The sequence below is a fragment of the Prionailurus bengalensis genome, chromosome A2 (assembly GCF_016509475.1).
Source record: "Prionailurus bengalensis isolate Pbe53 chromosome A2, Fcat_Pben_1.1_paternal_pri, whole genome shotgun sequence".
Classification (NCBI taxonomy): Eukaryota; Metazoa; Chordata; class Mammalia; order Carnivora; family Felidae; genus Prionailurus; species Prionailurus bengalensis.
In genome coordinates, this window is record NC_057348.1 from 2744189 (window position 1) to 2758318 (window position 14130).

General features: G+C 66.1%; 1 protein-coding gene across 1 annotated transcript; it reads right to left on the reverse strand.

The window, feature by feature from the left end:
• Window positions 1-297: 297 nt before the first annotated feature.
• Window positions 298-13330, reverse strand: CACTIN (cactin, spliceosome C complex subunit). The gene is given in 11 exon segments (XM_043586140.1): window positions 298-509; window positions 511-860; window positions 1078-1367; window positions 1501-1623; window positions 2200-2392; window positions 5359-5473; window positions 5586-5748; window positions 6621-6766; window positions 7261-7356; window positions 10177-10660; window positions 13122-13330. Coding segments are annotated over 11 exon segments (2268 nt in total). The 5' UTR covers window positions 13289-13330; the 3' UTR covers window positions 298-368.
• Window positions 13331-14130: the final 800 nt, after the last annotated feature.

A 14130-nucleotide genomic window follows, 5' to 3' on the forward strand; every position in this document is an offset into this window, starting at 1 on the left:
GTCCCAGCGTGGGCGGGGGGTGGGGGGGCACCCGGGCCAGATGGGGGGCACCGGCAGCTGCACGCACAGAGGCCGGGGAGGCCTGACCCGCACCAGCACCGGGGCGCGGGGCCGGATGGGGGACCAGAGTGCGGGGGTGGAGGGGGGCGGGGTCCCGCAGCCGCCCTGGACTCGCGCCGCCCGCCCCCCCCCCCCCCCCCCCCCCGCAGGCCTGGCACCCCCAGCCCAGGGCGGGTCCCGTGGGGGCAGGGCTCGGGCCTCAGTTCCCCCGGCCCGGCCCGGCCGGCCTGCCTTCCGCTCCCCCAGGCGCGCTCCCCCGGGGAGGGCCCGGGGAGAGGCGGCGGCCAGTCCCGGAGCGGCCCCGGCCGTCACCGCCGGTAGCGGTAGCGCTTGAAGTGGAACCAGAGCTGGAAGATGCCGTTGGCGAACTGGCAGCGGAAGCCGTGGCGGTGGGAGTACTCCCACTCGCGGTTGACGATCTTGAAGGCGATGTCCTCGTAGGGCGGCCCCCGCGTGGAAGCGCAGCGTGGCGAAGTCCTTGTTGTCGGCGCACGCCTCCAGGAAGTACTCGGGCGTGGAGCGCTTGTCGATGAGGTCGGGGTAGAAGATGTTGAACTTGTAGCCCTGCACGATCTTGGGCGGCGGGTTGTCGAAGTCGTAGTGCGTCTGGTTGTATTTGTTCCACTCGAAGCCCGTGTGCACGCGGTTGAAGAAGCGGGGCTTGCGCGGCCGGTACTTGTCGGCCCACAGGTAGGCCTTGCCGGTCAGCGGCATCTCCACGCTGAACTGCGCCTCGTCCTGGCCCATGCCCTCCTTGGCCCGCCGGAAGAAGATGTCCTCCGCGCTCTCGCTGGCGTCCCCTGCGGGCGGGGCGCGCGTCAGCCGCTCCCCCCCGGGCCGCGACCTGGTCCCCGACGGCGGGTCCCCCTGGGCGGGGGCACCGACGGCGTGTGTGTCCCCACCCCCCACCCCCCACCCTGAGACCGGAGGCGGGCGCGGGGGGGGGGGGGAACCTCTGTGTGCAGGCCCAGGGCCCCCCCGGGGGCGCGGGGACACGTCTCCCCGCACGGCCCTCACCTGTGACCTGCAGCTGCTGCCGGGACAGCTGCAGGCGCTGCTGGTCCTCGTCGGGCTCCAGCACGTGCGCGTCCAGCGGCAGCTCGTGGGCCGTGAGCAGCCGGGGGCTGTACTTGCCCGCGTCGTAGTCGTCCAGGCTCTGTTGGATCAGGTCCTCCTCCATGAGCACAGCCTCCCCGTCCGCCTCGCCCTCCGCGGGGGCCGCCCCTTCCGCCTCCGGCTCCCCAGAGCCCCCCCCCTCGGAGGAGGAGGGCCCGGGTGGGGTCGGGGCAGGGTCCTCAGGCTCCAGGCTGCGGAGGAGAACAGACGAGACGAGTGGAGACGGGAGGGATGGCGGCGGGGGCGGCGGGGAGGTCGCGGGGGGCGGGGCCTGAGGAGGTCCCCGGCGGCTGCGGGGTGGAGGGGGGACCTCGGGCGACCTACCTGTGGCCGGGCGACGGGGGCTCCTGCTTGAGGATGGGGAACAGAGGCTCGCTCTCCACACCCTGCTCCTGCTTTAGCTTGTACAGCTTCTGCCGCAGCACGTCCTGGTGCCGCTCGCGGAGCCTGCAACGCCGGCCGGCGGTCACCCCCACGCCCGGGGCCCCGTCCCCTGCCCCCCGCCGATCTCATGACCCCCTTTCACTCAGAGAGAGGACCTGGAGCCTGGGGGAGCAGCCAGCAGCACCGCCTCCCCCCCCCCCCCCCCCCCGGGCCAGGGCTGGGGAGGGTGGGGGTGGGGAGGGGCGTCTGGGTCCGGGTTTGGGACTCAAGGCCACAGACCCTGCTGGGAGGACCGAGTCCCTGAACGGGGGATTCGGGGGACTCGTGCGCCTCACGAGCCACCGAGCCGGGCTGAACGGCACACGGGACGCGGGGGCAGGGGCGGCGAGGAGAATAAACTTAGAGACGCGGCCGCCGTTAGCAGCACACACGGCCGTGTTTACACAGCGCGGCCAAACACGCTGAGAATCTGTACACGGAGGGTGTACAGGGAACAGGGGGCCTGGGGCCCGCGTGATGCCAGCGGACCCCCCCACCCTCCTGCGCAGGCCCCGCCCCCAGCGTGCGTGTCCAGAGGGCCGGAGGGGCGGGGCGGCTCCCAGGGGGCCCCGACTGACGCCGGCGTGACGTGACGCTGACCTGGCGCGCGCCATGTGGGCTCGAAGCTGCTGCAGCAGGCTCTCCCAGTAGCCCATGTCCAGGTTGGGGCCCCCGGCCCGGATCTTGCCCTCGATGCCCTGGAAGATGACGTGCAGCTGGCCGTACGTCTTCCCCTTGAAGACCGACTGCACGTCAGAGCTGACCGAGGCGTTGACCCCTTCTCGCCGCTCACCTGCGGGGGGGGGGGGGGGGGGGGGGTAGGGCGCTCAGCGGGGGGAAGGGGCGGCGGCAGGGCTCCCGCCCCTTCCCTTGGCCCACGACCCTTCCCTTGGCCCACACGGCTCCTCCCCTGACCCTGGCTGGACCCTGCTAACACGGAGCTGGCACCGGGCCGCCGACCCTAGTCGGGAAGGTTCTGAATGGGGCTGGGGTTGCTGGGCGGACGTTTCTCAGCCTGGCATCCGGGTCTGCCAACTCCCAGCCACCACTGCGCCCCCACCCGCATTGGAAGAGCGAGGAGGGATGGATCGCCCGCCAGCCAGACTGTCAGGAGTTCGGATTTTGCCCTGTTAGTCTCAGCTGTGTCCTCTTGGGTAAATAGCTCACCCTCTCTGGGCCTCAGTTTTCCCTAGTAAGGAGAGCAGCTCCTTTCCCGGGCACTGCGGGAAATCCTGACACCACCCCGGAAGGCAAGCCCGCCCCTTCTCGGTCCCATCCAGATTTAGCTGGGGACCCAGGGACATGCCCCGGCTGCAGACTGAGAAGCCCCTGAGGGCGGGGCTGGGTGCCACCTGACCCTACCTGCAGCCTCCTTGTTGCTCCTCAAACACACTGAGCCCTGCCCCGGGGCCTTTGCACATACATTGCTTTCCAGCAGTAACATGCTCTTCCTCATCCAGCCCGCCTCCCAGACCCCACCAGTCGAGAACCCTGTGGACCGGGAAGCCTTCCCTGGACCACCAGGTTGCTCCCCTCGGCCTGGATGCCTGATTAGTGGCTTCCCCAGGGCAGGGGCCTTGCTGGGCTTCTGACTGCTGCCTCCTAGCACTGCGAGAACTCGGCGTGCAGCTTCTGGCACGTGCGGGGTGCAAGTGACACGTGCTCCCGGCTAAGAACCGGCTTCTGACACCACGGCCACCACACACTGGCTCCAGCGGAGCAGACGGGCTCAAAAAGGACCCAAGTCCCTCTAGGCAACCACCGTGGGACCCCCGAGTCAGCATCTAGACACTCGTCCCCTCTGCCGACACCTGGATGGCCCCAGGCAGCCCTGTCTCAGACCACACAGACACGTCAGGGCACCGAAACTGCCTCCCGCCGGCAGGGCCGCACCCCGTGCACACCCCCACAAGCCCCGCTCTGCCACACCGCCGTGTAGAGATCGAGTCGCGGGTTCAGATGCCGCCCGAGCATCCCGCGGGGCCTGGCTGGGTCCAGGCGGGGGACGGAGGGCTCTGGGACAGCAGCTTGGGGAGAACCCACAGGGAATGGTAACGGGGCCCCCCGCCGCAACACCCACACTGCTGCGCGCCCACGTACAGGTAGACTTTCCCATTAAAGACGAAAGAAAAAGCCCAACTTAATTTACAAGCACAGCACACAGCACTCTGCGCGTCTCCGGGAACGATCTTGGAGATCAGGCCGAAAAGAGAAACAGAAACACAAGCGCATCTCTGAGGACACCTGGAGCCAGCTGGGACCCCAGCCAGGACGGGGGAGGAGGGACAGTGGATGGAAGGGCCTCCGCTGTCACTGAGAGAAGGGAAGCGGCCACAGAAGGGGGCGAATCGGCAGCTGGCAAGAGACGAGGGGGGACTCGGCGCAGGGGACCCCCGGCAGGGTGGCCCTCACTCTTCCACAGCCGGTGGGTCAGGGTCTTCTGTGTCTGGGGAGCGCCCCGCCCCCATCACCTGGCAGAGCACAGACGTGACCCGTTTCCCGAACTACACGATGTCCGAGAACTTCCCGCCTCCCCCCACAATTTACTGGAGAATGTATCCCACACGACGAGGGGACAAAGCACAAGAAAGGGGGACGTGGGGTAGTAAAGAGGGGCTCCAACACGAGAGAGTGAGGAGGCAGTGCGGGGTGACAGACGACGCGCACAGGGAGGAGGGGGAGGGAGGCCCGGGGTCGCCGAGGGGACCCTCTGAGGGGTCTGGCTGCCTCGCCAGTTCCGCGGGAGGCCCGGGCCTGGATCTGTGCCCAGAGCCACACCTGTGGCAGTCAGGGCCCTTCCGCCCAGAGGTCTACACCCAGGGCCTCACTGCCCCCAAGGGAAATCACTCCACACGTTTCCCAGAGCAAAGGATTTCCTTCTTTCTCCAGAAGTTACTGCAGGATGTGCTGGCTGAGAGGGCGCAGCGAAACAAAACAGCACTTAACAAACATGACGAAAGATATTCCTCCTTTTCCTAAGAGGAAGCCGTCCCCCCAACCTGGGCTGAGCCACAAGGGCATTTACATGGGCCTGGGGGAGGGGTGGGGGGCAGGCACTCGAGGCCCCTGGGGGAGGAAGTGGGAGGAGCACGGTCGGTCATCAGCTTCTAGAACAGGGGTCTCACCCAGGGTGATCCTGCCCCCAGGGGACACCAGGTGATGTCTGGGGACATCTGTGGCTGTCACGACTGGGGGGGCTCCTGACAATGGGGGGGGGGTCAGGGCCGCTGCTCAGTACGCCCAGGGCCCAGGACGACCCTCCCCCACCCCCCGAGGGTCACCTCCCTGAACACTGCGCGGAACCCCCTGGAGGGAAAGGAAAGCGAATTAGGAAAGAACACCAGATTCAAGAGACCGGGGCTCTAGGGGCTTCCCGCACAAGTGGACAAGCGGGGTGCCGCCCTCCCTCAAACACACCAAGCTTCTGGCAAAAACCTGAAACCGAACAGAACAGGCCCCTGCTGGCGCCACTCCCGGGAAGCCCAGCGTGGACGCTAAGCGATCTTTGAAGGAAGGGAGCCCCCGCCCTGGGCTGAGCCCCCCACCTGAGGGGGAGCCTCGGGGGCCAAGCTCCTGCCGCTCCTGCCGCAGCCCGCCACTGCCCCCTGGTGGCTCCCGGAGAGGCCTTGAAGATCCCCGATGGGGAAACCGAGGCAGGCGGAGAGCCCCGGGTTGAGACAGCTCCCAGCGCGCCGGCGCCCAGATACGGGTCCCCCAAGAGCACGGCGGGCGCTCTCCGGTCGCGCTGCGCGGGGCTACCTGGGCCCTTGCCCGAGGCCTCCAGCTTGCGGAGCTTGGCGATCTCGTCCTCCGTGATGGTGGTCATGTCCCGCCAGAAGTCCGCGTTCTTGCCCTGCTCCAGCTCCATGTACACCTGGAGGCGGAAGGTACGGAGGGGCGGTGAGGGGCGGTGAGGCCCGCGGGGGGGGGGGGGGGGGGGGGGGGGGGGGGGGGGGGCGGGGGGGGGGGCCGGGGCCAGGCGGCACCTGGATGTCCTCCAGCAGGTCCTCCATGTCAGCGACGGTGAGGCCGTTGAGGAAGGTGTAGGGCTCGTGCATCTCCACGGCCAGGTCGTCGTCCTCGGCGCTGATGTACTTGGCCAGCAGGTCGATGGGCTTGGCCCTCCCGTCCCGGATGCGGATCTTGGAGCTGCCAGGGAGCAGGGAGGTGGCGTCAGAGCCCAGGAGACCCCCCTCCCCGCCTCCTGAAGACCCTGCTTCGGGGGTGGGGTGGAGTGGGGGGGTGGCTCGTGTGGGCGCCAGGGGAAGAGCCTGGCCTGCAGGGGGTGGGGGACAAGGAGGTCTTCCTGGAAGAGGGGGCGTTGGACGGTCAGAAGACACAGGCCGGGGCCAGAGGGGCAGAGAGAACCACCTCCTTCCAGGGGACAATCTGCTCCACCAGGGGCGGGGGAGGGTCTGAAGCATCAGTGCCACACCCAGGGGGACGCGGGTCAGAAACGGACACTTGTTGTACCCCAGGGGAGCCCCGGAACCAGGTAGGTCCGAGCCCCAGGGGCTGGTGCAGCCGGTGGGCAGCAGGACAGAGGGGCTGGGAGCAGGCTCCTGGTGCACACGCGCCACCGAGGCTCAGACGCCTGCTGTGTGGCCTCAGGCGTTCCCCTGCCCCCAGGAACCTCGTGTTCCCCGTCTGTAAACGGGGCTGATGAGCACGTGGCCCCGCGGGCTGCAGCGTGCAGAGGGAGAGCCACGGTCAGTACCGCGAGGGGCCCGGCACCTCGCTCAGCTCGTGTGGCACCGCGACACGGAGCAAGGATCATTCGGAGGTCTCCTCGGCACACGACTCAACGCGGGAGACAGGGGGAGATGGGGGGGGGGGCATCAGTGACAGGCTGGAGGGAGGAGCAAACAGGAAGTGGTGCACGCAGCAAGGGGCACGCAGGGACTCCCCGGGGAGGCAGCGGGTGGAAATCCGGAGGGCGGGAGATTGCAAGCGGCGCAAAGGGCCCGTGCAAAGGCCCCGGGGCAGACGGGGCTCCGGGCGGGGGCGGGGGCGGGGCGCACCGCAGCTTGGCCTGCTGCAGGTGGAAGTGGTCCTCCTGCTCCTCCCACGTCTTGAAGTGCTCGGCCTCCTTCTCCCGCTGCAGCATCTCCAGCTCCTGCTCCCGCATGGCCTTCTCCCGCTCCCGCTCCAGCCGCAGCTGCTTCACCTGCAGGCGCACGGGGAGGGCGGGGTGCTGCAGGCGGGCCTGGCTGGGGGTCTTGTGGGGCCTGCCCCGCACCCTCTGGGGCCACGGGGGACCCTGGGGTCCGGAGTGGGACTACGGCCCGGGCCTGGCCCCGGCCCTGGACGCGGACCGTCCAGGGCAGCCCGAGGCCTCAGACGGACCCTAGGGCTGAGGAGCTTCTTTCTGCTGGAGACGCGGCAGCCAGGAGCAGCCGAGACCACTCTGCCACCACCCCCCCCCGAAGGAGGCGTCCGAGAGCAAGGCCCAGAACTCTCGGGGCCCTCGGAGAGGTGGAGGGAGACGGCTTGTCGGAGACGCAGCCCGCACCCCTGGATCCAACCGTGTCTGAAGCCAGCCTGCCCGGGGTTTCTGTGTCCACCCACCGGGTGGGTCCTTCACTTAGGCCAGGGCGGGCCGGCCTCAGGCCCTCGCGCGGGAAGGCCCGGCCCCTGCGGGCCGGCCAGGGGCAGCCCCACCTTCTGCAGCTCCAGGCGGTTGTCCTCCTGGATCCTCTTGTTCCGCTCCTTCAGCTCCTTCTCCTCCAGGTGGCCGATGCCCTTCTTTTCCAGGGCCTGGAAGGGCCAAGCACATGCCCGCTGAGCAGAGACGCCTCCGTCCCGCCTTCCCGGGCACCGCCCCGGGGCCCCCTGTGCCGCCCTGTCCAGGATCCAGACGCGGATCCGGCAGGCCGAGCGGCGGCTTTGCAGGTGAGGGGGTCCGGCCCCGAGGAGCGACGCGCCTGCGGCCACAGCGCCCTGACTTCCTCCGAAGACGCAGCCCCCTTGGCGTTCCCAGAACCAGCGCGACAGGACCGCTTAGAGCGGCCTCCGGCACGGGCAGCACCTGCAGTAACGTGCAGCGGGGAGGTGGCCGCCCGCCCCGGGGGCTCCCGAGCGTCACTCACGGGAGCACCCCACCCGGGACCTGCCAGGCTGCCACACGCAGAAGCCCAGCTGGGCCAGCTCGGGGCGCTCACGCCCTCGGCAGGTCCGACGCCCGATGCGAGCGGGCAGGGGCGGACAGCGCCGGAAAGCCCGCGTCGCTAGGAGGGGCACTGCGGTCCCTGTGCTCACAGACCCCTGGGACACCGCGCCCCACGACAAACACTCGTTCCCCGTGTCCTCACCTCCTGGAGGGCGCTCGGGGCGCAGGGTCTGCAGACCCCTCGAGGACTCCGACACCACAGCTGCTGCCCTAGCCGGGTGCCAAGCCCGCACTTCCGGATGAGCGCTCCCCCACCGACCCGGCTCCGAGGGCTGTTCGAGGACGCCCCCGCCCACACACACACCTGCGCTGTCTGGTTTGGGGCCACCCCTTGCCGCCCATGCCACCCCCTGGCCTCCCCAGCCTCAGCCTGGGCTGCCGCCTCAGGCGTTAACAGTGACCGGACTTCTCGCCCCTACGGCCACACAGAACGGCAGCCCAGGGCATGGACGCGAAGCTGGACGGCCCGCTTCCAATCATGCTCCGTCACTCACCACGGGAGACCTCGGGCGGCCACAGCAGGGACAGTCGGCTCACGGAGAGCGCTGTGAGCAAGACCGGGCACAGAGCACGTGCTGATGCTCGGCACCGCGCCTGCCCACTCCGCCAGCCCGTGGCCCCGGGACGGGGGGACAAGCGTGTGGTGCTGCCCAAACTGTGGGCCTGTCCGGAGAGGCCTCAGAGGCTGAGCGGGGGCCGACCCCCCACGTGCTGGTCACAGGAGGGGCCGATGGCCTCCCGTGGGGCCAACTCCCCAGGGCCGCTGCGGCTCCAAGAAACACTAGGGAAAATGTCTGAGCACGCGCGCGTGCAAATCACACCAAGCTCGCTCATTTGACGCTCACCGAGTGCCGACCGTGAGCCAGGCTCTGGGGACAGAGCTTGCCCTGTGGAGCTCACGGCCTGGCAGGAATCACACGTTATGGATCAGATCCCGTGTTTAGATGTCAGCTTTGCAACGAGACCTCTCTGGGCCCGCTAATTTTATTTTTGGATGAGCGAGCGCAAATGGGGGAGAGGGGTTGGGGAGGGGGAGGGAGGGAGGGAGGGAGAGAGAGAATCTCAAGCGAGCTCCACGCTCAGGGCAGAGGCCTACTTGGGGCTCGATCTCATGACTGTGAAATCATGACCTGGGTCGAAATCAGGAGTCGGGCGGTCAACCAGCTGAGCTACGCAGGTGCCTCATGGCTTGACTTATCCTACTTTTAATGTTTATTTATTTTATGTTTGAGGGGGAGAGAGAGAGAGAGGAAGAGAGAGGAAGGGAATGCACGCTCTCCAGTTGGGAGAGGCAGAGGGAGAGGAAGACACAGGACAGCAGAGAGTCCGACGTGGGGCTTGAACTCACGAACTCACAAGCGTGAGATCGTGACCTAGGCCGAAGTTAGACGCTCAACCGCCTGAGCCCCCCACGCGCCCCGGACTGGCTGATTTCAAACTACAGCCAGGGCATCCCGACACCTGCCTGCCTTCTCTCCTCTGCGCGCTCTGCTAATCTGCTTCTCGACAGGCTCTCCCCCATGAGACGGCTGGCTCCGCGGGGATCTCTCTCCTGCTCGCTGACGCCTGCCAGGGCCCGCACGGCCTCCAGCACCAGCGGGCGCACGGCACACGTTTGCTAGTAAAGCGCTAGGGAGGGCGAGGCCGCGGCGAGAGGAAGAGCACCCGTGGGGCCGAGGGGGCCGGGCAGGCCCTCAGAGGCGGGAACGGGTGAGCTGAGATCCTCAGGAAGGAGAAAGAACCAGCCAGAGAAAGAGGTGGGGAGGGTCCCGGGTCGGGGAATGGCGAGCACAGGCGCCCCGAGGTGGGCTGTGTGTTCAAGACAAAGGCAAGAGACGGTGCCTGGAGCGCACGCGGTGAGCGGCGGACCCCTGGCATCTGACCGTGGCCGCCTGCTCTCGCCCCCCCAGGCCCTCCCTGCCCCCTCTCACCCCCCACGACGAATGGGTGCTGGGTTAGCGTGAAGCTGTGTCCAAAAAGATCCGTCCACTCACCAGCCCGGGAACCCATGGAGATCTTTAAAACAGGGTCTCTGCGGGTGTAATTAGTTAAGACGAGGTCACATGGGACCTAAACAGTCTCCAAGCTGATGACTGGTGTCCTCGGAAGAAGGCAGAAAGCGGGCCACAGAGGCACAGGGCGCAGAGGCGCAGTCTCCAGGGCTGGGAGGGAGGGAACGCCCGTGCTCTCAGTCACAAGCGCGAGGCGGGACTGGCGGGTAAGGGACCGTGTGTAACTTTTCTTCGAGAACGAGGTGTTGGCGACGGGGACCACGGAGCATCTGTAACCGGAATCCCGCCTTGGGCGAGCGACGCAAAGGCCCCAGAGGCCGGGGCTCGAGAGCGCGCGTGCGGACGGAAGACACCCCTGGGGGCAGCGACCCACCCGGGCCGCCGCCCCGGACTCACCTTGTTCCAGATGAAGGTGCCCAGGAGGTTGTTGTCGCCGAAAGGGTTGTCGGTGTTGGTGTAGCCCATGTACTCCTCCCCCCAGCCCATCTTCTCCCGCTTCTTCCTCTCCTTGGCCTCCTTCTTGGCCAGCCGCCGGGCCCGCTTCTCCTCGGGGGTCTCGAAGGCCTTCATCAACTCCTCCTGCTGCTTCCGCTCCTCCCGCAGCCGCAGCCGCTCCTGCAGGCTGTGCTGGTGGCTCAGGGCCGCCGCCGCCTCCCGAGGGCTCTGGGAGCGGTCCGGGGAGGCCGAGCCGGACGCCGAGGAGCCCGGGGACCAAGAGCGCGTCCGCCGCCGGCGGGCCCACCGGCCCCGCTGCTGCTCCTGGCGCTCGTCATCGGAGTCAGACTGGGAGGACCGGCCCCGTGAGCGCCAGCGTGGGGGCAGCGGACTCTGGCTCTGCCGCCTTCGCCGCCGCCGCCACCGGTGTTCGTCCGAACCCGACCTAGGGAGGGAACCCGCAAAGGTGCGCTCGCTGCCAGTCTTCTGTTCGGCAGATGTTCACTGAGCACCTGCTCTGCCAGGCGCCGTTCCAGGTTCTGGGGACACAGCGGTGACCGGCAGTGCCACCCGCGGTCCCCGCCTTTGGGAGGCTCACGTCAACAGATAAACACGCAGCGTGACCCTAGGCAGTGCTACGAGTCACAAAGAAGAGTGACTGAGCGTTAGTGGATGGAGATCTGAGGAGGCAACTGGACGATGTGGGGGAGGGGGCCACAGGGAGAAAGTGATCTGGGCAGCAGTCACAGCAAGAGCAAAGGCCCCGGGGCAGGAATGTACTCGGCGTGTTCAAGAAGCAGTGTGGAGGCCCATGTGGCTGGAGAAGAGCGTGAACGGGGGGAGTGAGGAAGGAAGTGAGGGCAGCGAGGCAGGCTGGGGCCAGACGGCACGGAAGCTCTAAGTGGAGGAACCAGAGGACCTGATCTGTCCAAGGCGACAAGAGAGAGCTTACAGGAGAAGGTGGTGTTTACACTGGTCCCGCAAGCTGGGCAAGAGGGAACTGGAGTAAGCGTCTCGGGACTGCAGAGCCAGGGAAGAACACCGGGCAGGGGATGGAATGTGCGAGCCCTAGAGATAGATTCTTTAATGCTCAGGGCCCTTTGAACGTGCACAGCAACAACCGAATCTGTTTATTTTGTTAAATGCTCCACCTATGAAGCTCGGTGAAAAAGCCTACGCCCTGGAAACCAATTTCTCGGGAGTCCCTACACGCAGACCACGCATTCGGTCAAATTTTCATAAACCACGTCGACTCGAATTACAGACCCAGGATGGCTGGTTCTTGTAACTCAAACACCAGAAAACAGCAAACGAAAAACATGCAGGCATGACAAGGCTTCCTGCTGTACGTGAACCAGTGGGGAAAACACCAACACCAGGGACCCCAACCAGGGTCAGCAAGCCTTCTCTGTAAAGAGCCAGACGGTCTGGGACACCACTGTGCTGTCCCTACCGCAGAAGCGGCCCCGCACAGACAGGAACAAAGGGACATGGCTGGGTCCCAATACACTTTCACTTGTGCACGCCAAAACCTGAATATATTAGGAGACCTCATACAATTTCCACGTCATGAGATACTACTTTTGACTTCTTCCTCACCATTTCAATACGTAAAAACTGGGGCGCCTGGGTGGCTCAGTCAGTTAAGCGTCCGACTTCGGCTCAGGTCATGATCTCACCATTCCTGGGTTCGAGCCCCACATCGGGCTCTGTGCTGACAGCTCGGAGCCTGGAGCCTGCTTCCGATTCTGTGTCTCCCTCTCTTCCTGCCCCTCCCCTGCTCGCCCTTTGTCTGTCTCTCTCTCTCTCTCAACAATAAACATTAAAGAAAAATAATAATAATAATAAAAACGTAAAAACTATTCTTGGTTCACAGGCTATGGAGTCTTGGAGTCACAGGCTTGTAACTTTTTGGAATTCCTGGGTTGCAATGATCTTAGGAGACTCAAAAAAGGAAAAACCACCTTCTCAAATGTAGAGGGAAATCAACCATGTCTGATTACAGCCACTCTGGCCATGGGGTGAATGGGCCCAAGGGACGGGAGACTGGGCATGCTGGGAAAGCCCCCATGGAGATCTTGAGGAAACTTGGGCCACAGTGGGGCAGGGACCGGCCTGAACGTCACGGGTCACATCCCGGGACCCAGGTCTGGAAGTTGGTCCCTGGCACCGTTCTCGTCCCTCTATGCCGGAGGAGACTCCAGCCAAATCTGGACAGGTGTCCCATTTCCAAAAGAAAGGGGCTGCTGGCCGCGTGGAAGCTGAGACCCAGGTCCTAGGAGTCAACCCAGTCCTGCCACCTGTCATCAACAGTTCTTTCGTCTGACACCCACTTCCGAGAGCAAGTGTTGCCGCCCCGACTCATGAAATCCCTCTCAGACCTACCCATTTCCCCACCGAGCCTCCCACTGCCTCCTCTCTGACAGCCACCGCCGTCTGTTGCCTAGACAACTGCACCATCCTCCTCCTCCTCCCCCTCCCCGTTGTCATTCCAGCCAGCCTCCTCAGTCCCTTTTCCACGCGAAAACCGGAGGAAGTTCCACAAAGTCAGACCCCATCGCTCTGCTCAAACCCCCCCCCCCCATGGCTCCCTACCTGCCTCCGAGTAACGGCCAACCCCGTCACCACGGCACACAAAACTGCACGATCCGGTCTCCTCTTACCGCTCCGACCTCGTCTCCTACTCCCCTTCCCGTCCCGCCTCGCTCGCTGCGCTCCTTCCGTTCCCTCCAACCACCAGGTGCCCTGCCTGGAACGCCGCTCGCCTTCCTTTCGCTGCCTGGTGAACTGCGACTCGTACTCGGACGTCCCCTTCTCCGGGGAGCCCTCTCTGACTAATCCGTGGGTCTCTGGCTCCCCGAGGGCGGGAGCCGGATCCCCAGCGCTGTTCACGCAGAGACGCCCACCTGCGCTCCCGGCTCTGCCGCCTCCGCCTGCGCCGTACTTCGTCGTCCCGGCGCCGGCGGTCTCGCCGCTCATGGCTCCCGCTCCGACTTCGGCTCCGACTCCCGCTCCGTTGCCTGCGGCCCCTGCGACCAGCCGACCGCGAGCGCGAGCGTGTGTCCCGACCCATCAGCTGAGACGGTGGCGGCGGAGCTGACACAAATATCCGGGGCCTGCGCCGGGGGCCTTCTTCCCCTGCGGCGCGCGCCTGGCTGCCCCGTCCGCGCCTGAGCCGGGAGATGGAAACCTATCTCGCCGCCCCATCCCGCGGGGACTCCGACTCCCCGTAACTTCCCCACTGCCCTCAAACGTGGCCCGCGTGACGGACTTCTGCCGGACTTTCGTCTCCGGGGTCGGGGGCTCGCCCTTTAGGCAGTGCTAGGGGTAGCCCCACGTGGGTCCTCGCGCCTTGGTGGGGGCGGGGCTAGGAGCCGTGGGCGGAGCCGGAGCGAACCAGGAACTGCGAGAGGGGCGGAGCCTGGGGAGGCGGGACCAAGAACAATGGGCTCCGAGGGAAAGTGGAGCCGACGTGGGCGGGGCCCCCAGGGAGGGAACAAGAGGAGGCGTGGTCTGGGGGCGGGGCCAAGGGAGGCGAGCCACGCTAGCGAGGTCTCAAGCCGGTGCCGGCGTGAAGCTGCGAGGTCGTCGGTTGAGTCCAGACTGCTCCGGAAGGCGACGAATTGAAACCAGGTCGGAGAATGAAGAGCCTTGAGGCTGGGCCGACCCTTGAGAGCGACCATCATATTCCATCGCTCGAAATGAATACGTATGTGTTTCAAGGGTTAAGTTAAAAAAAAAAAAAAACTTGGATAACTCCACGAATTAACCGTCAACCCATTTTACGGACAGTGAAACTGGGGCTCAGAGATGGAAAGTCACTTCAATAAACAATGCCCCCACAGCCCCAACGAGGCAACAGGGAGCTGGGATCTGAGCTAGGTTGGGGCAGCTTTGTTCTGTGGGTGCCGGGGT